The 25,945-nt window shown below is 39.6% G+C and overlaps 1 protein-coding gene across 1 annotated transcript in view; it reads left to right on the top strand.

Moving 5' to 3' along the window:
• Positions 1-25,945, top strand: part of KIF13B (kinesin family member 13B) — a 131,788-nt gene that overhangs the window by 99,996 nt on the left and 5,847 nt on the right. Inside the window, 9 exon segments of the mRNA XM_013128381.3 lie at positions 367-459; positions 1,667-1,819; positions 2,821-2,898; positions 3,545-3,598; positions 4,548-4,568; positions 11,780-11,897; positions 12,894-13,027; positions 21,633-21,695; positions 23,196-24,225. Of these exon segments, the coding sequence (XP_012983835.2) occupies positions 367-459; positions 1,667-1,819; positions 2,821-2,898; positions 3,545-3,598; positions 4,548-4,568; positions 11,780-11,897; positions 12,894-13,027; positions 21,633-21,695; positions 23,196-24,225 (1,744 nt within the window).

The following is a 25,945-nucleotide window of genomic DNA, read 5'->3' as shown; positions in this document are numbered from 1 at the left end:
CTGCCTTAAATCATTCTTCATAACGATCTCGTTGGTCAAGAATTTAAAGTCTGTACTTGTCAATATTCAAGACAAGTCACCTAGGGCTCTATAAAAAAAACACACCACTTCTAGAGCTAGCAAATGCTTTGTATGCTGGTTAAACGGTCACCTTGCAATGAAGAAAGTTGATCCTTTCCCTGTATCTGAACTACAGACAAGCAAATGATTTGTCTCCAAGTTAAAATCTTTGACTCTTACATATTTATTGAGTTTGGACTTCTTTCATTATAAAATATATTTATTCCATTTTAAATATGTTAAATCATATTCTCCTTAAAGAAATATTTTCCTTTTTCTTTTTTTTTTTTTTTTGTCTCTCTATAGGGTTTTGCACAGAGTTTCCTCCGAAGAATGTCTCACCGAAGTTCCATTCCTGGCTGTGGTGTCACTTTTGAGATAGTCTCAAATATTCCAGAGGTGAATAAGAAATCAGCACAGCTGGAATTGGCTAAGAGCCTCTAAATTTCTGATTTTTCCCTTATTTTGAGCATGCTAGCTCTTGCTGCTGCAAGCATAAACTCTGGTTCTTATGAAAGATTAAGCATATTCCTTTACGTGCTGTGACTTAGCAGCAACCTGTGTCTTATCAGTGTCGCTATGTATTTTGTTGAGTGAGCAGCTATTTACTGAGGTCCTTGAGGAGACAGAAAGAGAGAAAAAGTGGGAGTAAAGATGAGCAGGTGAAGTGCCTGATGTAGGGAGCATGAGAATATGTAAAAATAACAAAGTAGCTTTTTTGAAGTAATGTCTTTATGTAACTCTTGATTCCTGAGCATGTTCATAGATAGAATCTAATCCTTTCCTTCCAAACAGATGCTCTATTGGAGCACTTGTGAAAACATTAACACATAAAGAGCCAAAAAGGCTGGTTGATGCCTGACTCTGCCTTTTATGTTCTGCTGTATTTAGCACGCAGTGTTGAAATGTTTCTCAAGCAACTTTCTATTTTTTTTTTTTTTTTTTTTTTGGTGAGTCACTTGAAATTTTGTTTTCCTCATGGGATAGGTAACACTATAAATGTATTTGAGCACTTTTTAATTATGAAATTCTTCCCTGTGAGGGTGGTGAGGCACTGACACAGGTTGCCCAGGGAAGCTGTGGTTGCCCCATCCCTGGCAGAGTTCAAGGCCAGGTTGGACGAGGCTTTGAGCAACCTGGTCTGGTGGAAGGTGTCCCTGCCCATAGCAGGGGGTTGGAACTGGATGAGCTGTAAGGTTCCTACTAACCCAAACCCTGCTATGAGTCTATGAAATACATGAATGCAGCCCTTCTGCTAATCAATGGCAATGTGTCACTGTGAGACTTCCCCTTCCATCGCTTAAAAAAAAAACACAAACAAAAAACACCACAAAAAAAAACAAACCAACAGAAAAGCAGTAACCACATCTAGCTTGAGATGTCGTGACTGTAGTAGGAGCACCCATGCAGTTTGCGTGGCACAAGTTCCTTCAATGCAATAAGGCTTATATTTAGAAATCTCTAACAAAACATCTGAATCTGCCCCTGAGCTTAAGGGCGAGCAATGTTGAATGTGCTTTGTGTTTTAAAAACTAATTTTCTTCAGGACTGATTTGGGAGGTTTTTATTTTATTTTAAAAGGATGTCATACCTTTCATCTTCCCAGGATGCTCAAGGAGCTGAAGAGCGCGAGGCACTAGCCAGAATGGCAGCAAACGTTGAAGATGCAGCTTCAGCTGACTCTGAAGCCTATATTGAGAAGTACTTGAGGAGTGTGCTGGCGGTGGAGAACATTCTCACCTTGGATCGTCTGCGCCAGGTCTGTTTTTAAGGCTGTAGCAGACAGCAGAGAATGTGCTTACTGAGAACAATAGCAATACAAATGTTCTAAGTGCATGCAATGGCTAACAAACCAAAAACACCACTTCAGTGCCTACCTCCACCTTACAAAGTGTGCATATGGCAAACATCCAAGGATACAAATGTAGCTTTCTATAAAGAGATGCTCTCACTCAACTACCTACAATATAGATGAATGGGACTGGGAACTTTATGTTAAATGCACTGTTATGGAATGCTTGGTTTGATTTTAAGACTGTGCATTGCTAATTATGGTTCAGAAACGTAGTTGTGTGGCATTAGCTTTTGGTTTCTGAAGCCTGGGGTTTAGTAATAGTTTCCAAAGTTGCTAGAAGAATTCTTGTAATTTTGCCCATGTTCTACCTTGAAGTAATCACACCCGTTCTGTCAATAAATAAGACATCAATTGGGTTTAAGATTAAGTACCATAACTGAATCTGTTTACCAGGAAAAGTACAGAAGAAAAAAAAAAACATTTATTGAAAGTTGTTCTGGATATAAATTATGCAAGCACAAAAGAAAGTTATGCAAAACAAACTGGAGTATGTGCCTGCCCGCTATAAATTCATGGTGAAGTGTGATACACTCTAAGTATTGAAAGCAAGTTCTCTGTCGTATGTAATTAGTTTAAAGGATTAAAATAAGAGCTCAGCCAGGAAAGAGAGTCTTAGTCTTTACATCTGTAACAGTCATTTCCTAGAATCAGAACTAGCTACAAAATTCTATGTGTGCCAATCAACAAAATACTACATGTTGTAGTTTATCCACTCTTATGCCTCTAGCAATGATATCTGCAAGTTGTAGGTTACAATAGACTTTACAGACAGGAGCCTGGGCAATAAGGCTGTTTAGAAACATTTTTCTTGTATAGACAAAACTATTCTGGGGTGATTGGAGCTTAGATTCTTGCAAGGCACGCATATTTTCTTTGTTGTTTTTTTTTTTCTTTCTGATTGACAGGAGGTTGCTGTAAAAGAGCAGCTAATGGGAAAAGGGAAACTCTACCGCAGGAGCCTGAGCTCTCCCAATGTGAATCGAGTGAGTATACCATGCTGGTATCTACAGCATACTGAGGGCAGCAGGTCCAGTCTTTCAATTACAGGTCCCTATGATGCCAGTCATGGAGTATGGCAATAAATTTCCTTCTGTTTGACCCTTCTGTTTGTCTGTGCTATTTGTGAGCATGTAAATTGCTAAGTGGAGGCAAAATCTGCATGTATTCATGCTTTCATCATGCAGGCTAGTATGCTTGAAAGCACCCCCATAAATCCAGACTATTTGAAAAGGCAGTGCAAGAACTGCTGCTTTTTTTTTTCTGAACACTGGATTTTTTTTTCATTATGCTACCAACTTGAAAATGTTTTTTTTCTTCACAAGATTTAAAAGCCAAGTTACAAGTATTTATTGATCTTAAACTTTGTAACAGTGTTGTGCATAAGAAGGATGAGGCTTCTGTTGTTTAAAGTTTAGAAAGAAATCCTTTGACAGAACTGGTAATCAAACTTGTAAAATTCTTGCACCTTCCAGGTCAATACTGGAATTTCACCTTCATCTCTTGGATTTCAGTTCTGCTTTAACTGCAAAAGTGTTTCTTTTCACCCTTCCTTCTGTTTGTCAAGAGGCATATTTATCAGTTGTTTAAGTTTTTGATAAGAAATAATTCTGCTTGTCCAAATTATTTCAGCTTTCTGGAAGCCGCCAAGATTTAGCACCTCCGTATAACCTGAGCAGTAACCGGGTAAGTATCCAAAGGTCACCTGGGAAGTCTTCTGTAGAAAAAGGTAGCTACAGTAACTACAGTGTAGCAGTTACAGTGGCAAAGTGGGAAACATCTGTAAAAGATGGGGCACACCTGTGTGCTCTTTGTATCCTTGTGACTAGGACGTAACTAGTGTCGGATGTGTTGCACTAGGACCTCTTAGAGAAAGTTCCCAGACCTCCATCAGTCATACAGCAGTGCTGCCAGCCGCTGTGGGATGTACAATGGCAGACCTGGAGTTGAGCAGATGAGATTAAATGTAGTTATCCATCACTCAGGAGTGCATTTCTCAGGGAAAATCTTCTCATTGTCAAGCTTCAGAGCTCTTCCAAAGCTTGGCAGATGCAAACCTTCTGGGTAAGGAACAAATTTGGGTTCATATGTAAGGTTAGGTCTACTGTAGGACAGAACAGGGGGTTATGAGGAGAGTTTCTGACCTTCAGAGGAAAACCAACAGCCTGAAGCTTTTAGTGGGTTATTATTCAGCCCATTACTCTTCTTAAAAACAATGGTATAGATCAAAAGTATTTCTTTAAAAGTTGAAAGATTAAATTTAAACTTATTTTCCAAATCCTAGATAAACTGAAGGGTCTTCTGATAGATATTCTGCCCAGCAAGCGTGTAGTCATTTTAAAAGGGAGAAGCTAGTAGTGAAGGTGTAATGCATAATGCAGTTGCACAGAATAATAGAATTTTGATGTAGTGCTCTAGCATTGGTTGCTAAATCTGCTACATCTTATCCATGTAGAGAATGCTAAAATACATGCAGGTGATAAAGTGCTTATAGCAACTTCTATTTGGAGAGGACTGTGTGATGTTATAATATTGTAGAGTTTTAATGCAAAAAAAAATAAAGATCAGCGTTTTTAATGATTTTTGGTTTTTCTCTTCCCTTCCGCTCAATGGTTTCTCTCATTGCATGTTTCAGAGTCCAAAGGTCCCAGTGGAGGTAATGCATTAGGTCCACCTAATGAGTGGGATAATAATTTTATCTCACTAGAAAGTTTATTTTGCTCACTTACATGCTTTTACTTCCTGCTTTGAAGATGCTGCTGGTGGTGTCTCATTTGCATAGTACGCAGCAAATGAGTTTTACTATTGAAAAGCCTGTCATTAATGCAGTGTGAAACTAGTACAAATGAGAGAAGTTTCTCCTTCTTGGGTGCATCTCATGGTTAATTACAGAGCTATAGCTATTTAAGGCCTTTTCTCACAGTTCTTTGGACTGGATGAAGTTATTTCAGAAATGGCCCCATCTTAGCTAAAAAAACCCAGACACATGAAAGCAAGTGAATAGGTGCCAGTCATGTGTACATTGGCCTGGAGATGACATAAATGTTGAGAGTTTCTTCCAAATCTTTCTCTCTATGGCTTCTGATAGTTCAGTGTTAACAGCCCTTGATTCCTATGAAAGAGTGATTTGATATTAATACTGGGCCAACAGAAAACACATTTATGCTTAGTATGATGTTAACACTCTTGGAGGAATGACTATGCATCCCCTTAGTTGAGCCAAGCTTTGCTTAACCAGAGTTAATTGACAAGTTTGCATGGGGCTTTGCAGCTCTTCTCTGTGATTGATGTAGCTGCTGACAAACACTCACAGTTCTGCTACATGGAGCTGAGATTGCTAGCTTACCCCTTGCTTTGCAGCTTGCTTCATCTCAAGGCACTTGTTACTCAGGACATGGGAGGTACAAACTCCCCTTTTGGAAATTTCTCATTTTAAATGGATCTCTGGTTCAGTTTCCACAGGGAGATGAATGAAAGCTTTTGTAATCACAATGAAACATTAAACAAATTCTTGAATTTTCCTATAGCACACAGAGACCACAAAGCACAATGGTAATATCAGTCCTATTTTAGCATAAAGGATCTGAGCATAGCTTGGTATGTGGGGTTTCAGCTAAGTTAGATGTGTTTGTCACTTGCAGGGAAATTTAGCAAAAAACAAGTCTTCTCCAGCAGTCATAAATCATTATTTTACAGGAATTTGGTTTTGTTTACAAATGCCTATAATCTCAAACAAGTGGTTTATTATTTCCTGAGAAGCATCAGTCACAAGAGAGTAACAGCATCCTGAATTGGGTGCAGAACTAATCTGTCAAGCCTGCATGCTTTAATATTTGTGAAACCCTTGACACATTTGAGACTATTCTTCTTAACTTTTATTCCATTGCTTCATACGTCTCTCTGATTTTAACATTATTCCTTACATTCCTGCTGTCTTTACCATGGATTTTTAGCTTGTGGAAAAGGCACTTAAGTCTCATTCCTCTATGTAGAGTACCATTCATACTGGTAACATCATGAATGTGGATGCTGTGTCATTCTTCATCACTATGAATAGCCAGGACTACCTCCCCTGTAAACAAGAATATTAAACAGGTCAGAATAAGAAGTAAAGATGGTATTGGTGCAACTAAAACAGGCAGATCAGAAGTTTCCAGAATTAGGGCCGAGATTCATCTTGTAGCCATAGTTGAATCTGTTACTACAAGTGTGGATGGGTGGTTATGCCCCCATGAAGAGCTACAAAAAACTTCTGCTCTACTGAAGTAGAGGTCTGGGTTTGACACATTCTGAAAATAACTCAGTATCTCTGAGTACTGACACTACAGCAGGATGACTCTCAGACTGAGATATGTATTCATGTGCGATATTTAAGTCACCACTGGAATCTTTTTCATAATAACTCATAAGATTAAACTATCTAAGTGGCTGAGAAGGCAAGGAGATGCCTTCTAAATTTACTTCAGAAGACAGTCTTATGGATGTTTCATACTAGGTTAACAGGACTGCATTTGGTCTCACCTCTAAGGCATATCTGCTTGCTTAAATGAGAAAAAGGCAATTTGTACTCCTGTTATCACCATAGATATGGTTATGGGAGAGAGAGATGAATTTTGTTTAATCTTGCACATCAGCACGTGTCAGGTGATGCAGGACTATGGTCTCTTACTAGTCATACTAGATACAGACCTGGATTTTTATGTTCCTGGGTGCTTGCATTGGAAGCTTAAAAATTCACTTGACTTTAAGTGGATGAATCAGATGCACAAAGTATGGAAGGCACCTCTGACTTGTTTTACAGGCCTTCAGAATCACATATTGATGAAATATTTCATGAGTTGTTCTTAAACAAAAGAGTTGAATTGTCAAAGGCAGTTCTGTCTTTGACAGTCGTCCCTCCTTTCCCAAAGGTCTGGTGGTTTGTAGCTCAAAAGCCTCATACACCAACGCCAAGGAAGACATGATTGTTCCACTTAATCTTTGGGTTTTACCAGGAATCAGAGGGTTTTTTTTCAGTAAATTGGTACCATGTAGATCTATTTGAATAATCTTGCTGTTCACGAGAACAAGTGCCTTTTGTCCCAGCTGTATGCTTATATTTGTAAATGCTACATGGTCACCTTTTCCTAAGCCTTTTCTGAACTGCTAAAATAATAAAACACAAGAAGTATTCATTTTTCTTACCTAGTGGCTGCATTTTATTGGTCTGTCAACTTCAAGAAAAGAATTGTTGTCAGGTAAAGACTGCAGATGACTTAGGTAGTGATCACCCCTCTTTGCTCGGAAGATTTCGTGCATGTTGTTGCTGACCTGAAATAAATTCCCCGGTATTTTTCATGGAGGATGTGTGAAAGAAAGGAAGGCAGAGGAGAAATAGGAGAAAGTATTATAGAAATAAAGCACTTTATAGACAGCTATCTATCAAAATCCATCACGAGACATGCATTCTTCTGGTGGATATTTTTGATTTGTTAAGTCATTTGACCTCTCTTTGGTCACTTGGCAGAGACCAAATATATTCATGAAATGACGGCTCCTCTGCACAAATGATTTACAAGCTTCCTTCCCTTCTCTCACCACCCTTCTTGATACAAGAAAGAGTTACAGCACTTAAATAATACCAATTGCTTAGACTTTAAGTGTTTCAGTTACTGAATGCACAAAGCAATCATGCGAGAGTGCTATATAACCTGCAGATGTGAGACTTGGGAACTTCATCAAGTTAATATAGTTAATAATTCTTACATTTTTTTTTTCTTTTTGTGAGATTGAGATGGGTTATCTTTCAATCCAGCTTAGTAAAATCAATCATTCATGAACCGCCTTTTGCCTCTGCAGATTCTTCACACAACTGCTGACCCTTTCAATTGCCTCCAGTATTTTCTTTTGCAAACGTTTCTCCAGCCGTTGCCCTGATTTACCTACTTTTTAATGGTTTGCTGTCGTCTCAGACTTGAGGCTTATTTCACCCCTTAGAAACCTGACCTTCAATCTAAAGTGATGATCTTTCCACTCTCTTCAAAGCAAACATTATTTAAAAATGCAACATACTTTAAGTATATGGCCAGACAAATCCTTTTCTCAAGTTCACATTCCTGTTTTCAGGACCTTATTTTATTTATCCTGGCAAAAATCGTTAAAATTAGGTAGAATATGTACGCATCCATAATATCAAGGCTGAAAGATTTTTCCTAAAGATCCTGGGGGGAAAAAAAGGCTTTTCCTGAGGAAAATATCACTAAACATTGCCATTCTTTCTGTACAAGATGAATATTCTGCAAGTATTTTACTCCATTTCTTACTTACTCCAGATTTTTTCAGCATTCTTCAAATAGGTCTAGACAGTCAAGGTACTTGCCTGAGATTAGTTTTGTTATAGCAGTCAAAAAAGGGCACTGAAGACTCAAAAAAAAGTTGTTAAAGAAAATTATTTAGTTTCTTCTTACTTGCATTGAGTCAGTATTCTAGTAAGCTAGAAAACTTTCTAATAATAGTCTTTCTGTTTCTTATGTCTCTGTGGTCTATAGAAGCACTTAGACTTGGCCTATAGTTGAGAATTACAGAGGTGTATCACCTTTATCCATTTGTCTTTACTAAGTGGATCATTACCCTAAGATCCAAAAGTAACACTAATCAAGCTCTGTTATATCCTCCAAAAGAGAACTCTTCAGATGCTTTGCACTCTCCCATATTTTTTGTTCTTAACCTAATGCCACTATCTCCCAGGCTGATGGCAAACCTGACCAGAAGGCAACAAAACAGATCAGTATTTCAAGTGGTTGAGTCTTGTGATGACTTCCCACCAAATAGTTTTAATTTTTATTCTTTTATTTTTAACTCCTGAAGCACCAGTGAACTGATGCCTCCAAAAATACGGAATTACACTGATACATTTTCCTAACTGGATAGAGTATGAACTCTTCTCATGTTTCGACTCTTCCCCTGCAAACTAATCTGTCAGTGGGATCCAGGGAAGGAGACTTCAGGAAACATCTCACATCCTGAAGGGGAAGGCAGTTTGAGCATAGTCTGAAGATGCTGGCTGTTTCCATGCTGGCTTTCAGTGTCTGCTGCAGTGCATGATATCATCCAGATAGCAGGATAAGAAAGCAGACTCTGAAGCAGTATTTGGAATGGATATAAGTGGAGAAAGACTGCATATGGTAAGGCCACCTGAAAGAGACCTGAACCAGCTAAAACACAAGATGGCAAAAGCCCAAGTAAGAGTTTGTGGGAAGTGGAATAGGAAAAACTATTTCATAGAAGCATTTTGTGGAAAGAATTTTCCAGACATAGGCATGACTTTTTGATGTATGTGAGACATACATGATTTGCAGGTCAAAGATAATGTTCAAGTTGAGGCTTAACGTATGAGTAGAACACTGTCATCCATGCTGATAGAGCAGGAAGCCTTTAAGAAGGGTTTAAACACCAAAGTCCTTAAAAATACAAGTCTAAACAAATCCCTGGTATTTATGCTGGTCCCAGCCTGGGTTATATCATTTTTGACGTTCAGGATGGCTTCCTCAAGTGAGCTCAGATATCCATTAGTCCTTAGGTATCCCAAGTGTTACTTCACAGAAACAGCACTTGTTGGCTCTACATCTAATAATACAGATGTTTGCTAGTAGAGTCTGAAGACAAGTGCTACTCTGCAAAAGTGCAAGTTACTTGCTATTCAAAGCATGAGAGCTATGGGGCTAACTTATAGATCCAACTGGAAACGATTTTTGCTCTTGGCTGCTCAGTGTGACCTTCAACCCATTGGAGAAATCTATTCCTCCTATCCTGGCTTATTTATTCTTTGTGAAGCATTCATGACTTCAAGTTACAGTTAAGATTAGTTTAGCTGCCTGTCGTTTTTCTGTTCAAGGTCGGATTATTTCCTTGCATCCAACAGCGTGAAGCTTCTTGAAAAGGAGTGTTTTCCCCCTCTTCCTCCAGGAAAATTACATTAAATTTATGGTCTGGAATACAGTAGTCCATCCCTTGTGACTCCTTACTAGTGTATTCACTGTACCTTCTGGTTGTGAACGTATCTGTTACATCTTTTAAAGGAACAAGCAAGATTCAGATACAATATAATTCAGACAAGTACAGATATTGTATCACTGATAGCATAACTCCTTACCAGAAGTGGGATCAGGCTTCAGTTTGTATTGGTTTGACTGCACCATCCTATCATGGCAACATCTATTTCTGGAAAGTTAAGCTCTGTAAGCTTGTAGTCCTGAGGGCATTCTACTGCCTGAACAGGACAACACTTCCACAAGACATTGAGCCTTCCTGTAGCATTTGAGTCCAGATTCTTGTGACCCATAGACATGTATATGAATTTCCTTAACGTCTGCTATAAAGTAAGTAAATCAGCACCATATAGCTTGATTAGTGCCTACTCTGTAGCAGTGCAAAGGAACCACTTCGTCAGGCATTGTTGAGTGTGCATGTATTGGAAGTTTGCAGGACACCACATGGATTTCAGTGCCTGCCTTTCAGCTCTGCACACCTAATGTGATGCTCAGCTCAATGAAGCAATATACTGGCTGGTACCCACATGAAACTTCCAGCAGAGACACCCTCTAGCCAGTCACTCATTGTAATCATTGCAGACAAATCTGTGAGCAATTTTACACAGCAAGATGATAGAGTTAGGAAAGGAAAATTTGGGCACATAGATTCTTGATGCTTCTGCATTGATGTGAAATACTAGCTTGGAGGTTCTCTCTGTTAGCTGAGAGACTTTGCCACTGAGGCAGTTTCTGTCACACACCATGTGCAGAATCTCTCGGGATCCATATAAAACCCAACGGGAGAACCCTGGGACTTTGGGAAAGCAGATGGCCTACTGCTTTCTTAGTCACTTTTTCTTCCTACTTCATCTGCACTCAGGCTCTTGAAGGTCTGAAAATCATCATGTTTCATCTTCACTAACCATGCAAAACTCTAACCTGTCTTTACTTGATCTTTTTCTTGGCTCCTGGTACCCACAGCTTGTTGCTATGTATTCCGTCTCTCCCTTCCAGGCTGTACTGCAGTTGCTTCCTCTTGATCTGACCAGCTCATCCATTCTCTTACATTAGGCACTACTGTCCAGCCTTTAGGTCTAAGATTCCATTTCTTTTCTTGTTCAGAGCTCTGTCTGTCCTCACCCGTTCTTTCTGACACCCTGCATCCTGCCTTCACTCAAAGAATCACAGAATGGGGCTGTAATTCACAGATTAGAAAGGGCCTTAAAGCTCATCTAATTCCAACCCCCATGCCAGAGGCAGGGATGCTTTCCACTAGACCGGGTTGCTCAAAGTCCCTTCCAACCTGGCCTTGAACACTTCCACAGCTTCTCTGGGAAACATGTTCCAATGTCTCACACCCGTCAGAGTGAAAATTTTTTTACTGATATCTAAAATAAATCTACCCTCTTGCTGCTTAAAGCCATTCCCCTTGTCCTGTCACTACCTGCCCTTGAAAACTCTCCTCCTTGAAAGCAGCTTTCCTCTAAGTTCCCTTTAGGTATTTAGTTATCATGACTGCTTCTGGAGAAATAAACAAAATATTTAGGGATTTGGGGTAGGCAGTACTATCTATTTTCACCCGGTTGTAATGTAATCAACTTCCAAAGCACAGCTGCACAATTGAACAAACTATTATAGCTTTGAGTCTCTGTAAGTAGACTTTTAATGTGCCTTGATGCTGAGGGTGCATGTCTTTGCAGGACTCGGTGTTTCAACTTAAAGTGCATCTGGGGAAGGGTCTTTTCTTATTTCTGTGCATTCTGAACTTTGCAAAGGGGCTGTGCAGGCTGGCATGGATGTATTGCTGTACTCTTGCTGGCGTGCTGACTTTGAAAGGGACAACTTTTTCTTCCTCTAGGGCCGATGGGAGAGTCAGCAAGATGTATCCCAAGGTGCCACAAATTCCAGTAGAGGCATTAGTCCATCTCGTACCTCTCTGCCAGGCTCTAGGCAGCAAAATCACTCTCCTGATCCAGGTAAGGGCTTTCCTAAAGCTAAGAGAACTTTCCTAAAAATGAAATTAAGTTAGCACAGCTCCTGAATTTCAGATAAAGCTGAGCTGATTTCAGAGAGGCAGAGAAATTTCCTGAGCAATGTCTGTGCAGTTCCCTTTCTGTGGACATTTAGCAGTTGTGGCTAAGCTACTCAGACTCCAGGCAACTATAACTGGCCTTTCCTTTAAATCTGATACTAGTTCTGCTAAGAATTAAATGCCATATGTTTAAAGTTGTCTGAAAATGCAGTCTTTATCTCAGTAGTTCATTTTCTAAAGCCAAAACCTAGCTGCTCTCAGAACATACTGTCTGTTACATCAGTAAAGCAGCAAAGACAATAATGTTTTGGGAAATCAGCAGCACTGGAACTGTATGGCTATTTTGCAGCTGTTGTACCAAATATATAGGTGAGAGCACAGAGAGTAGTGATGTTTTGCATGTCTTAGGTTTTCTCAGGGGGAAGTAGTTTAGGAAAATGGCAGTGTGAGTAAGGAGATTTGAATGCCCCTAACATTTTTTCTTTTTCTTAACTTGGAACTTCTCATCTTTTACTTCTAGTAAGTTTTGTAATTGTTGTCAAAAATGTGTGTTGTATGGACATCCTTTTTCAATTTTGCTTCTTGATGTGTAGTTTTTGTTTGGGTTTGTTTTGGGTTTTTTTTCCCTGCTTCTGCAATTTATAAAGCATTTTATGTTTCCATTTGCAAACAACAAGCTTTTCATGCCATGTGATGGAAAAAAAAAAAAGATGTATGCTGGGGCCACAGATTACAACCTACCCCATTCAAGGGAGGAGCAAGCACTCAATGCTTTTGCTTGGCTGATGCTTTGACCGCTGGCAGATGTCACCTTAGACTAGAATGATAACAGTTCTGTAATTTGTTTGGGGGGTGGGGTTGGTTTGGGTTTTGGTGTTTGGGTTTTTTCTTTTCCTTTCTCCAAAGCATAACTGTTCTCATTTTTCGATATTTCCAACAGGTATTGGTAGCCTTGCTGCTTCCTACCTGAGTCCTGTAAAGTCCTTCGTGCCTCAGATGCCAAAGCTGCTGAAGTCTCTCTTTCCTGTTAGAGATGACAAAAAGGGCAGGCAGACCTCTCCTCTTGCACAGCAGGTAAAAAATGAAGTCAAATAGGCTATGTTGTTGCAGTGCAAACCAAGGTTTTGGTTATAGTAAAGCCTTGTGAGGCATTTCGGCTCTTCACTGTCCAGAGATAGTAGAGCTGTTTAAACCTCTTGATACACTCAGCCCACTTGGCTTTTTCGAAGTGCCAGGTACGCTACCAGCATGATTTATGGCAATACTACTTACAACATCAATATCATTTAAATTCATGAAGTAAAATTCATGAAGTGCACTTAGTGTTGTTTGACTATGGCCAAGTGGAAAAGGTAATTCTGTTTTTAATTTGTTATTTCACATGCCATTCCCTCCCATCCCTTGCTCCAGCTCATGTCACCTTTTACTGTCTTGCTGCTCTGTGCTTTGGCCAGTTGCTTTAATTTGTTCTCTTACCTATTCCACACATCAGAGAAGTATTCGATTTTAATTTTGGATGTTGTCCTGCAAAACTCCTCTTGCTGTGAATGTGAGTTCTGTGCTCTGAGGAGTAGGTGGTAGTCTGGTACCTGGTAAGCTGGTAGTCCTACTTTTTCTAGTCTGCATGGTCAAGCAGACTAGAAAAAGCTACTGTCTTTTAAAGAAAACAGGTAAAATAGACTAAAACTTTAATGTTTTGGAAGTAACTTATGACAGACATGACACAAGAATCAGGCAGATGTAAAATATTTTTAGTTAGACTGTGGTTTTATTCTCTTCAAAGTAATAAAGGGAGCAAATTTTACACCTGTGTCTTAATCTAATTTATTTGCTTTACTTTTTCATATCTTCTCCTACTTACAACAGCCTTGGTGTTGAGACTAGAGTCACATAAACTTACTCATCTATGAAACTTAGAGAATTAAAATTGAGAGTGGCTTTGTTTAAAACTATTTGGGTATTGAAAGATGCAAATAGGTGCTCTTTACAATTGCTGTGAGAGCCTTTTACAACTTCTTGAATTCTTACTGAATCAATGAGAGCTGAGATTAGAAATGAAGCCTAATTTCCTGCCTCTAGTCTAGCCACCTGTTACCACTCCTTCCTACTGTTCAAGATTATTTGTCTTTAAGTTAGTTTTTAAACAGCAAACATCTATTTAAAGATCTTTTAATTTATATTATAGATTACTATAGGAGCTCAAGTAATCAGACCGTGATCACAGCACCTTTTAAAAAGAGGTAGAATGCTATTTCTACTTTGCTTTAAAAAAATAAAGGCTAATATAGAAACAGGATTGTGTGATATTTTATTACTTAGTTACATTACATTTGTCCATGACCAGTGGATCTGTATAATAAAATGAAATTTTAAAGCTATTTGTAACTTCAGGGTTTTTAATAGAACAAGTTCAGTTGTATTACAAATACACCTCACTGGTTTGAGAGGTTTGTAGAGAGTCTTTGTAGCCCTATCAGTGAGGAAACAGGGCTGCTTCACTCCTGCTAGCAATTGCAGCTTAGAGAAGAGAGAGGAAAAACTGAAGGAACTGCTGCAGAATTAGCTACAGCTTCTTCTGAGCAGCACAAAAATAAGTACATGCTGTTGTAGCAAGACGGGCTTTAAGATCGTAAATATCATGTCTCATAATGTTTCTTGCTGTTTCTTTCTAATGGCCTGACGATGCAAATGTGGCCAGAAGAACTTAAATGGTGGTGGTGATGAATGGCTGTTGCACATGGTGGGTGATGGGGCTGTTATGGGGGTCACTGTTTGGCAATCAGCTATAACACCTTATTGCTAACCTGCCACTGCCAGGCAGCAGGCTAGTAATTCTTGCACAACTGTAGTAAACTACACAACAGAGGGGACACAGAAAATGCATCTTAGTTCTGTGGAAGAATAAAACTTTGATACAAAGTGGCAAAGGACATAAGTGAATGTGCAAGGTGGGAGTAGGTGGTAAACTATGGAAAATACAAGGGCAGAGTGAAGCCAAAAGGATTTTTTCAGCTGTAATTGCAAAGGAAACTGACCCCTAATTGGGAACGGATGGACTTCTGTTGCTGTATACTTGGGATAATTAAGTTCAAGAATAGAAATATCTAAAGGAATGCTTCACAAAGCAAATGGGAATTTCCATATTATTTTTTTCTTGGCTAAAATAAAAAAAGGCAGATAGGTAAACCAGTTTTTTCAACACAAATACCAAAAAAGCAAAGTGGATCAGTTTATTACTGTCTCCTGGTTCATCAAACAACTACAGTGAAAAAGAATTCCCAAAGTTCTTGTCAAGCTCCCTTTTCAAAGGGATCTTTGTATATCTGTTACAATATTTGAAAGTGCTTAATTATCTGGCTGAGAGAGGTGAGGTTGTTCAGCCAGATGTGTTCAGGGCCAGGTTGGACAGGGTTTTGAGCAACCTAGTCTAGTAGAAGGTGTCCCTGCACATGGCAGGGGGTTAGAACTAGGTGAGCTTTAAGGTTGCTTCTGACCCAAACCATCCTATGATTCTATGATCTAATGTCATTAAAACCTGTTCTGGAAAAATGCTGGTGAACCATCTTGAACTAGATGGTTGGTCAGGCTTATTCAATTTTCATGTGTTATAGTTAAATTATCAGGGTTAGATGGCTGTACATCTCTACAGAAAGCATCAGATTTTTTTTGTTACTCCATGTAAACAGGATCTTACACCTAAGTTGATTTTAGCAGTTTTGAGCATAGTTTCCAAGGGAGTCCTTTTTTCCAAGCTTATAACTGAAGTTTATTGTGACCAAGCAGCTTTCCAAGTGGATATGTTACCGAATCTCTGTGTGAGTAAAGAGAAGCTGGAGTTCTGATCAGTTGTTCTGAAAACACCTTTTTGATTTAAGCAGTTTTTATTTCAGTCAGATGCTGTTGCTTAGGCTGGCAACCTTAGAGCAAGGGAAGTTATCTTAAAATGTCTTTCCCAGTCCTGTTTGTGTTTGTAGTCAGTGGTTGCCTGAGTTTCAGAAATGCAGAGCCATTTCAGTCAAGGTGGTGGCAGCTAACAAAATTGCTGTCTTTGACCTTCTGATGCAAGTTTAGTAACTAATCTGGAGAATAATGAACCGCAATTAATGAAATCTGCTCTCGTATTCAAGTGTGTTTCTCAGACAGCACATAAAATAATTGAAAGAACTTCCTGCTCTCTAATTAGTTAGATTGAATTAATTTGGCATAATAGGATTCTTTATGTAACTAGCAGAACGGCTTCCGATGAAGCTGTTTATGTACCTAAAAGATTGGTTTCTGATGAAGCTGTTTATATACTTTTAAGTTAGAAAAGGCCTATTTTCTCCAGTATCTGATGCCTTTAAATTAATTGCCAGTAGTCTGTAAATAAAAAAGCCAATTATTTAAACCTTTCAGGACTGCTGGAATTGCTTTTTATTTACCTAGTCCGTTCTTTAAAAAGCTTAGTACCGCAGTGTGCAAGATCTAATGCCTTGCCAACCCTTGTTGGTGATGGGGAAAAGTTTAAAAATCTTGTGTGGAACATGCAGGTGGATGGAGAATCAGAGTTTCATCTGTCTGTGCTTAATTATATTGCATACATGCTCTTGAAGCTTGTCTTTATTAACATCCTGAGGCTTTCATAGTGTGCACCAAGCAGAATCACTGTTCTTTACCTTATGACCCTGCTGATCTCCAGGAACTGCCCGTGTAATTACATTTTAAGGGCATTGTTGGGTCCTGACATTAAGAATGTACATATTACATTTCATTTTCTGTGGGGTTTTGACATTGCTGTGGCTGAAGCAAATTCCTCTGACTGATTTCATAAGCAGATTTTGGTCACCTTCATACTTGAGGACCGTGTTGGGTGCTCAAATGTACGTTTTAACACATGGCTTGAATGAGAGATCTTGAGTCACAGCTGTCTTAAAAAATATGTTCTCTGACCTTCCATGTACTAATGTAACTCCTTTTGTTTGTGGTCTGAAAATGCAGACATGTGACTACAGAGAGGGCAGGTGTCATTTTTTTCTCCTTCACCTTCTGATGCAGATGTAGTAATTAATCTTAAAAAATAATGAAATCAGCTAATGAAAAACTATCTAAATAGACAAATGCCTTTTTCTGCCAGTGTATTAAAAATAACAGCTTCATGGATGTGCATGTATAATTGCTAGAACTGATGTTCCTTAATCAAATGTAACTAATGTGGCCTCAGATAACTGTCTTTAAAATCTTGAAGGCTTTTTTCAGTGTTTCAAATAAAGAATCATTTCGATGCTGTAATCAGCATAGCTCAACAGATCCTCTGTGGCCAGCTGAGCTGCTATGTGTCTGGCGCTTCTGACTGAGTTGTTAGTTTTTTCATTTCTTTCAATGTTCAGTTTTCACTATCATCCTCATACAAATAGTTTTTAATGAGAATGAGTATGGAGAAATTACTTTTATAGTTCTTGGAGCAAACCACTGAAACTTCTTTAGGAACTAACTTGAAAAGGGTTATAAATTACCCTCTTAATCTGCTCAGACCTAGGAATGAAATAATTTAGCTGCATAGAAAATTCTGGTTACTTTTGCATAAAGTATATTAGAAATTTGGAATTCAGAAGTGCTATTACAGGCTGAAATGTTCCACGTATGGAAGGTGGTATAAGAGGGTTTTGTTTGGGTTACAATTTAAATCAAGAGTTTCTTTAGAGAAGAAAACAAACACCAAACATACAACTAACTTGTACAGGGTTTCACATTTCCTTTTGGAATGCAGGAGACTTTATATTTGTATGATTAATTATGTTTTAATTATTTTAAAATTGAGGGCAGAGAGGAATATTTGGGTGTGGGGATGGCTTTTAAAAATCGATTCATCTTTCTTTGACTCTATCCTAGGGGATTCAGAGTTCTTACTGCATTGCTCTATGTCTTGTGAAAGTATTTTATCCCGGGTGCTGATTTAAACTGATTTAAATCTACATTTAATGAAGCAACTGTTATGCCCTGCTGCTGTTTCCAATAGCTGCTTTTAAACGATGATGTGAACATTATACTGTCAGTGTGACAGTCCTTGAGCTCAGTGATTCCTATCTGCAGATGGTAAAGCATAGACAAGAGCAGTGGAAGTTTTTTGATAATGCCTCTTTAGGATTGCATCAGCTGTAACCTTGGCTAGACCATTTCTGGAGTGTGGAGGTAATTCTGGTACACGCTCGCCCAGTCTGTTCTGTTATCTGCCACTGAACTTTCTGCATATTGGGTGTTAACACTGAAGAATTTTCATCCAGTGACATGAAATCAAAAGGCTTTGTATTGAAGTCATCAGTCACTATTGTCAGAGGCATTTTACAAAATGTTTAATGACATAGAAATACCAAATGTGTTTTTCTGAGCTCATTGAAGATGTTGTCATTATATATGCAATATATGGTATGAAAAAGAGCTCATTTAGGATTAATTTTAGTGCCTCTCTAAGTGGGGTGAGAGTCGCATTTGCTTTTCCTTTTCATGCTCACCAGTGTACCAGGTTGGTCTCCAGATTCCATTAATCACTAGCAACAACATGGCTTTTGGTCACCTTAGAGTATGTGCAAACTGACCTTTTGTCTGACCAGAAAATACGTTCTCTTAGATATCCTTATACACTCATTGCACAGAGTAGCAGCTCTCAGGAAGAAGACAGTTTTTTGTTCTACAATGATTCAAAGGTGCTTTAAAGTGAATTCCTTTCATGTTCTCTCTTAGTCTATATTTTGTCAGCTTGGTTGAACACATTGTGCCAAAAATTATCACTGTAAAAGGATCATGTTATGCCGGTGGGTAAATATATATGTCTGGTTTAGCAGTCGCTATCTGCAAATGTTTAGTGATAGAATTTGGCTCTCAATTCAGAAATACTTTTCATCCAGTAATGTCTTCATAGATACTCAAACACAGTATTTTTAGTATCCCACCCAAGTTACTTGACTGCGTTTCATAACACAGATTCAGTTTAGTACCCTTGCACCCCAGTGAGGGTGTTTCTGCCCATCTGTTTCTTGTCAACGCAAATGTTGGGCAAGTGCCACTTCTCATAATTGCTTTTTTCTCCATGTTTTTCTAAACATTGCTTGGCAGAGTTATTGTAGTTTTGAGATTTGTCATCCTTTCAGGAGGAGAACTTGATGAGGCATGATTAAAGTGTAATGGTTTTCTTTCATTTGCTATTTGATATCAACCAGAGTTTTAGGTTTTGTGGATTTACAAGCTGTAAGACTGAAGGTTTCTGAGAGATAAAAACCCCAAACAAGCTCTCTCTGTTTGTTTGTTACAAAGAGAGAAAAATAAATCAAAGGAACTGAGAAGTATCTTTAAACACTTTTTCTTATTTCAGTTCCAAGTGCTTATCTCTGGATAATAATACTAGACCTCAAAGTGTTTCCCAACCAAGGCGTGTATACTGGGAGAAAATGGGGCAAAAGGCTCAAGTTGTGTTGTGGTGCCAGTGAGCACTGGAGCTGGTTTTAGCTCCTGATACAAGCTCTGCTTGAAAAGACTGTTTCCCCTGCTCCAGCATATCACAGATAGACATGTGGAAGCAACAAGGACAGCGTTTCCTTTGTGCAACCTTTCTGAGATGCCAGAATGGACCATGGAGCTAGTTAACTGGGATAATTTGAATTCAAGAGCCTTGGCTTCTCAATGAGGCTCAGCTGCACCTCTGCAAAAGGTTTGAAGTGCTTTGTAAGTGCCTGCCTGGGGATTAGCCCTAATGTCTTGTGACCTTTTATTTTTAAAAGGTGGTATTTAACAGCACTTCCAGGATGGACCAACCCATGGTTCAAAGATAGTTGATGGGGAGAGAGTAAGTATTCTGCCAAGTACTCTCTTCCCTTTAACACTGTGATAAGTGTCTATTAAACCTAAAATTTGCAGGGCTTTCTCACAAGAAGGTTAATCCCTCTCCTCTCTAGTCTTCGTTAAAGTAAAACACTTGGCTGTTGTGACAGTCAAGTTATCCTTTGCCTATCAGAGTTAATGCTTAGGGAGTCCAAGTACTCGCTCACCTCATTGCTCTTGGCTATCTCTGGACCCAGTCACAAGTCACTGCTACAGTTGTTTTCAGATTAATACTTTTGTCTTAGAAGATTGTCACTTCATTCCAAAGGAAGCTGAAGTTCTGGAGTATGAAGTGTCTGAAAACCACTGGATCACAAGCCCTAAAACTGTATTTATGTTTCGGCTTCCCTGATTTGTTCTGATTCAGGTCACCATCTGTTCCTGGAGCCCCAGCACATGTCCTAGTAAGGATCTTAAAACACTAATGCCTTGTTCAGCCAAAATAGAGCCAGTTTGCTCTGAACCCCACTTCAGTGGTGTACTTTCAATCAGCAGGTTTAAAGATAAGCAAACCCCACCCCCTCCTGCTTTCTTTTATTGAACTGAGCTTTAATATCTCACATTTATTTTGATCCACTGTGAATCTGTTGGGGCTTTTGTCTTTTGTCTTTTTATTTTTTACCTTGAACAACCTTGTTTTTAATTAATGCCTGACAATCTCTGGGTAAATCATAGCTGTTCTTTTCTTCCATGTTTATTTGTTTTTGGGACAGGGTTAGTCACATTCCTGCTTTACTGTACATAGAAGGGGTGCAAAAGAGGAGTTACCTTACTCCATCTGGAAAGCTTCAGTTCTTTAAACAGAATGTTGAATTCTGGGAGTAGCTGTCTCAGAGATGAGCACTGCCTGTGTTTTTCTGCGGAAGGAGCTCTCAAGTCCCTTGGAGAAAAAAGAAAAAAGGCAGACTGCTCCCAAATCATATAATGTGTCACCCTTGAGGAGCTCTTCCCCTCAAAGTATGAATCTGCACTTGCAGTACGTTATTTAACAGAGCTGAAGAGAGGTGTTTCTGCCTTTATCTCCTCTCTCTTTTAGTTCTTACTTCTCTTTCCCAAGTTTCTCCACTGAACTGGTGCTCCCTTTCCCTCCTGTCTCAACAGTGTGTGTTAGCCCAAGCCTAAGATTTATAGTCAGGTATCACAGTTTGCTGTTACGGTCTTGGGAGAGTGATTATTTGAAATCTTAAAACATAAAAACCGAATATGGAGCAAGCGAGGGACATTTATTGTCAATACTTTCAGTATCAAGCCCCATGCTGTAAAAGAGAAGATACTGTTGAAATACAGAAGTGGTTCTTCTGGCACAGAACCAGTGTATCATGATTAGCTAATAGTGTGTGTAGTCTTCACTCTAGCATGCAGTAGTTGTGCCCTCTTTTAATAGGAGATACACAGATCTTGCTTTTGGCTTCCTTTTTGTGTTAAAGCAAGCAATGCTAAAATCTAAATTGAATAAGATACTGGAGATGGAGAAAGAGCTTTGGAGATGGACTGAAGCTGAGGATTTCACTCACCAGACCAGCGTGACCTCAGATCTCTGTCATCTGTTTGCTCACTGGTCTGTCTTTGACAGACTGCATGAAAGAAAACTTCCTACGCTATGAATTTGTACTTGTAGCTGCTTATATGTTAAAATTCTGGGAGGCCTTGGTTAAGTTTTTACCCTTTCAGAGCAGATGATCAGAATGTAATAAAATAGCAATGCTGCGTCCTTTTGTGACAGAGGTTTGTTTGTGCTTCCAGGATTTCATATACATGTTTTAGTGTTTACCAGTGTGACAATACTTAATCCTTTAAGTGAACAATGCTCTTTTTTTTGTCCCTGCAGGCTGTCCCACGAATTATGGTTCAGTCTGCCAGTATTGACACCAGTGCTGCAAGGATAAAACAGGTAAGCCCATTGCAGGAGATGATGATACAGTTTTCATATTCCCGTACCTGGAAACCAGAGGTGGCAGAAGCAACTGCTGGGTTAGCTATTTAAAACCTGTTGCACTTCTTTTGTTGAGACAGTTCAATGCAGCGTGTGTTGCCATCTTTTCTCCCCTTATCACCAGTTACACTTTTGTATTTGAAAGGCTGGTAAATCATATGATTGCATTAGCAGTTAACTAGCTAAAATTTAGCTGGTTTGCTGCTTTAAAAGGCAAATTGCTGGGCTCTGTTGCTTTCTATAGACAGAATGTGTCTGTTATTCTGGGTGTTGAGCTTAATTCTCAGTTTTACATTTCAAGACAATTCATGATATTGGCATGAATAAAGGCTCTTGCTAAGCTAAAGAGAAAATAGACACTATGATCTCCCACAGTTCAGCAGAACTTCAGTCCCATGAATAGCAAATCATCTTTCTCCCACTTGTGCTTTTATTGTCTTAGCAAAATGTGTTATCTGAACGCTTACAAGGGAAAACAAAGACCGAGCAGAGCTCCAGGGTCCACATGTACACCATCCTCTCCATAGAAAAGCTAAAAATAGGTCTGTAATCCATAGGAATATTGAAAAAAATTCTTCTGTATTACATTTAGCAGTAGCAGGATAGCATTTAGTTCTGAAATTCCTGTAATTCAGTCAAATCCCTCTTTCTCAAAATTCCTCTTATACTTCCAGTGGAAAAGGCACTGCAGAATAAGGTGAAAATCCTGTAGTTCGGGAGACTCGATCACTAGATGGGATAAACCACAAGATTTTGATCAGTAAACAAAAATGTACACTTGAGAGTTAAGATCTGTGCAAATCTGCAGTCCTCCAGCCACTGTTTTTTTCCCCTTCATATTAGCAGCCTCCTCCCTCCCTCCCAAAGAGATTTAGAGACATCCTAATCTTTTAGAGTACATGTGCTGGCAAATGATATTGATCTATCAGATTTAGTAAACTTTACAGCCAAGAAATACATCACTAAAATGGGCTGTTAATCTCATGAGGTGCAGTTAATTTCATACTCTGCAAGTGTGTGGTGCTGGCGGCATTGAGGTGGGAATGGCATTTGGAAATAGGGACATAAATGACAGTTTAGTTGGAGAGGCATGATTTATCAATCCTGAGAGTTAAGCCAAATAACTGAGAGACTTATAGATCATGGCTGTTTCACATTTCCTATAAATCCTGCTATTCAAACAGCAAATGACCATTCCTGCAATATAAACAATTTTTCAGTAAATATTGGGGGATGTATTTCTTGTAGTTGACAGACACTTTTCTTATTAATGGAAGAAATGAGCTGACAATCCTACCAGATTTGCAAGCTGACTTCAGATCAGCTTGCATCTTTTGGACTTTGCAGCTACACAGGGATTTAGATAAGCCAAAGGTCTTAGAACTTCCCAGAGGCCTTGTATCTATCCTTTTATCTCAGGTATTTTGGATAACAGGTCCCTATCCTTCTCTGTTTCAGATTAACCAAGAGGAAATAGGAAAACAGCCATTTGAAATTGCAGTGCAGACATCTGAGGTGGACAAGAGTCCAGAAAAGACACCCAAAGTGCCTTTGCAGCAGCCCGCAGGAGACACCCAGGCACAGGACTCCCAGGAGGGACCTCCAAGTCCTCTGAGTGAAGCCTCCAGTGGGTACTTTTCTCACAGTGTCTCGACAGCCACCCTCTCTGAGGCCCTTGCAGCAGGAAGTGATGCTGTGGCTCAACCAGGAAGTCAAACACCTGCAGCCAGTGACTTCCCAGCTCCTGCTGTGGCTCAGGTCCCTTCTGACACACCAGGGCTCTCAGACGGTTCATCAGAAATCTGTCTCAGTACTAAGAGAGAGAATCTACCTGCCTTCAGCCTTCAAAGCACTCATGCAAGACCTAAAGACATCACTGAAGTAAATGGAAATGATGCTTTGAAATCCAAATCTTGCATATCTCCTGTGACTCAAAGTGAGCAGGGAAATGATGCCTCTGTAGCAACTGATGCAAAAACCTTTCTTTCTACCTCCACTCCGAAGAAGGAGTTGTTATCCAAACAATCAATGGAGTCAGCAGGACAAGTTAGGAAAAAAGAAATGGCTTCAGGGTCTTCAGAACTGGGGTTTCCCAAACCACAGATTCATCCCGAACAATTGTCCCAGCCTGCTGTTGCAGCCTCACCCTTCAAAATCCAGAAGGTCAAGACATCAGAACTGAAGTCCTTTACAAGCATGCTGGGAACAGATCCCGTGTATTCACTAAACACGGAAGAGCAGCAAGAAGGAGAAAAGAGTACATCCACTACATCCGCCCCCCGTGGACTGAACCATAATGGATCAGAGACAGCAGAAGAAAAACTGGAGGTGGTTTCTGACTCTGAAGATGCCAATGAAATTCCTGAGTGGCTGAAAGAGGGGGAATATGTCACAGTTGGCGCAAACAAGACAGGCACCGTTAGATATATTGGGCCCACAGACTTTCAAGAGGGAACATGGGTTGGTGTCGAGCTGGATTTACCTTCAGGTAAAATAGACAGACAGCATGTCAGGATTTGCAGTGTTTCAGCTTAATGTCACTTTCTGATGAGGAGGAGTACATTAACCATTACTGGGTACATTTTGAAATGGGAAGTATCTTTCCTTGCTGTCATCTTTTTCCAGTCTGCCTTTGTAAACCTAGTCTCACTGACCTCTCACAGAATTCTGTGCCTTTTTAGTTGCTTCACTGGCTTCTTACAGTGGAGGTAGCAATCAGGATTGCTTTTACAGTGCAGGTAAGTAAGTAAATAGTTGCAGGGGACAGCCCTTGTGTCCAAAGAGTTCTCTTCTGGCTTTTGCTCTGTGGCTATGGTATCCAAAGCACAAGAGGAGCTGAGGAATTCAAACAACCAAAGGAACATTCAGGCTTAATAAATTGCAAAGGCTTCTAACAGGTTACCTAGTCTCTCACAAGCTGTTTAAAAATCAGCTGTTAAATGGCAAAAGACTATTTGTGTGTTTGCGTGTGTGTGTATATATTTATACACCTATATGTGTAGAAACCAGTAGGAAATAATCACACTTTGACCACCAGGACATACAGGTGATTTAAAGCTTCTTTCAGCTTCTCATTTGTCATTCATGTGTGACTCCTGCAGAGCTGTAGACTTCACAGAATTTAGGCTCTAATACACACTATTTGGAAATGAGGGTGCTGTTCCTGGAGAGGCTCTGTTCATATGTGCTGTTGCACAGTGATGGGGGAAAACATCACAAGATGAGAAGAAAGATGACAACTGGCATTTGTTCTCTGCTGCAGCTCCAGGTTTCATAACTTCCTTTCTTTGCAAGTTCATGTCCACTTTCAAAGGACTCGTCTTCTCCAAGAGCAGGAAGGACTGGGGGAAGGCAGGGCATGCCGGTGGAAAATTCAAGAGGCAAGCAGCAGATACCGCTGCCTTTGATATTTGAAAGGGTTTGGTTTACCAAGGGCACATAAAGCTCCTTATTTAAATCCTCTTAACCAAGCTGTAGCATTCCAGGTCTGCAGTGCAGGCTCTGTTTGGTGAATCAGCACGTCCCAGGGAGTTGCCTACACTCATCTCTGCTGCACACTTCCTGGGATGGAAGCTGCTCACAAAGATAAATACTGTGTCAAGGATCCAGAGCTCCCATTAAGTGAGCAGTTATCTTCTCTGTGCCTGGTGTGCTCATAAAAGCTGAAATAGAAGGTGTGCTTTCAGCTGGTTTCAGAAAACTCTGGAGTTTGCCAGTCTGGAAAGCAAACTGTGGCTCTACTCCCTTTGAAAGTTGTAAACCAATGCTCAGTCCTGAATTCATACCTCATTTTAAGAAACATATATATATTTACAGATTCATTTCCATTTTGGAAAGTCACCTTCCCTTCCTGTCTGGCTACTCTAATCCACAGTGGTAATTCTGTTAAGCTCTTTGCACATACCTGGTGTCAGTTTCACTGTCCATGGAAGAGTCAAACAGCTGCAAGAATCTTTTGGTCTATTGAGACCTCAACTGCTGATGTTACTGGGTATTTCTTTTCCCCATCTGTTTCCATGAGGAGTAAGTCCTTGATTTGTTGGAGCGTAACTGATTCACGTGCACATCTGGAGCTGCGGTTGGAAAATGTGATCACAAATTTCTATCTTGATAACATTTACAGGCAGCGGTAGAAGTCCAAGTCCTTGGCCACTTGAGGCTATGTGGGACCAAAAGCAGTGCTGGTGGTAGAGAGGAGATACCTGTAA

The sequence above is a fragment of the Melopsittacus undulatus genome, chromosome 3, assembly GCF_012275295.1.
Source record: "Melopsittacus undulatus isolate bMelUnd1 chromosome 3, bMelUnd1.mat.Z, whole genome shotgun sequence".
In the NCBI taxonomy this organism is placed as follows: domain Eukaryota; kingdom Metazoa; phylum Chordata; class Aves; order Psittaciformes; family Psittaculidae; genus Melopsittacus; species Melopsittacus undulatus.
This window is presented reverse-complemented; position numbering and strand designations above follow the sequence as displayed.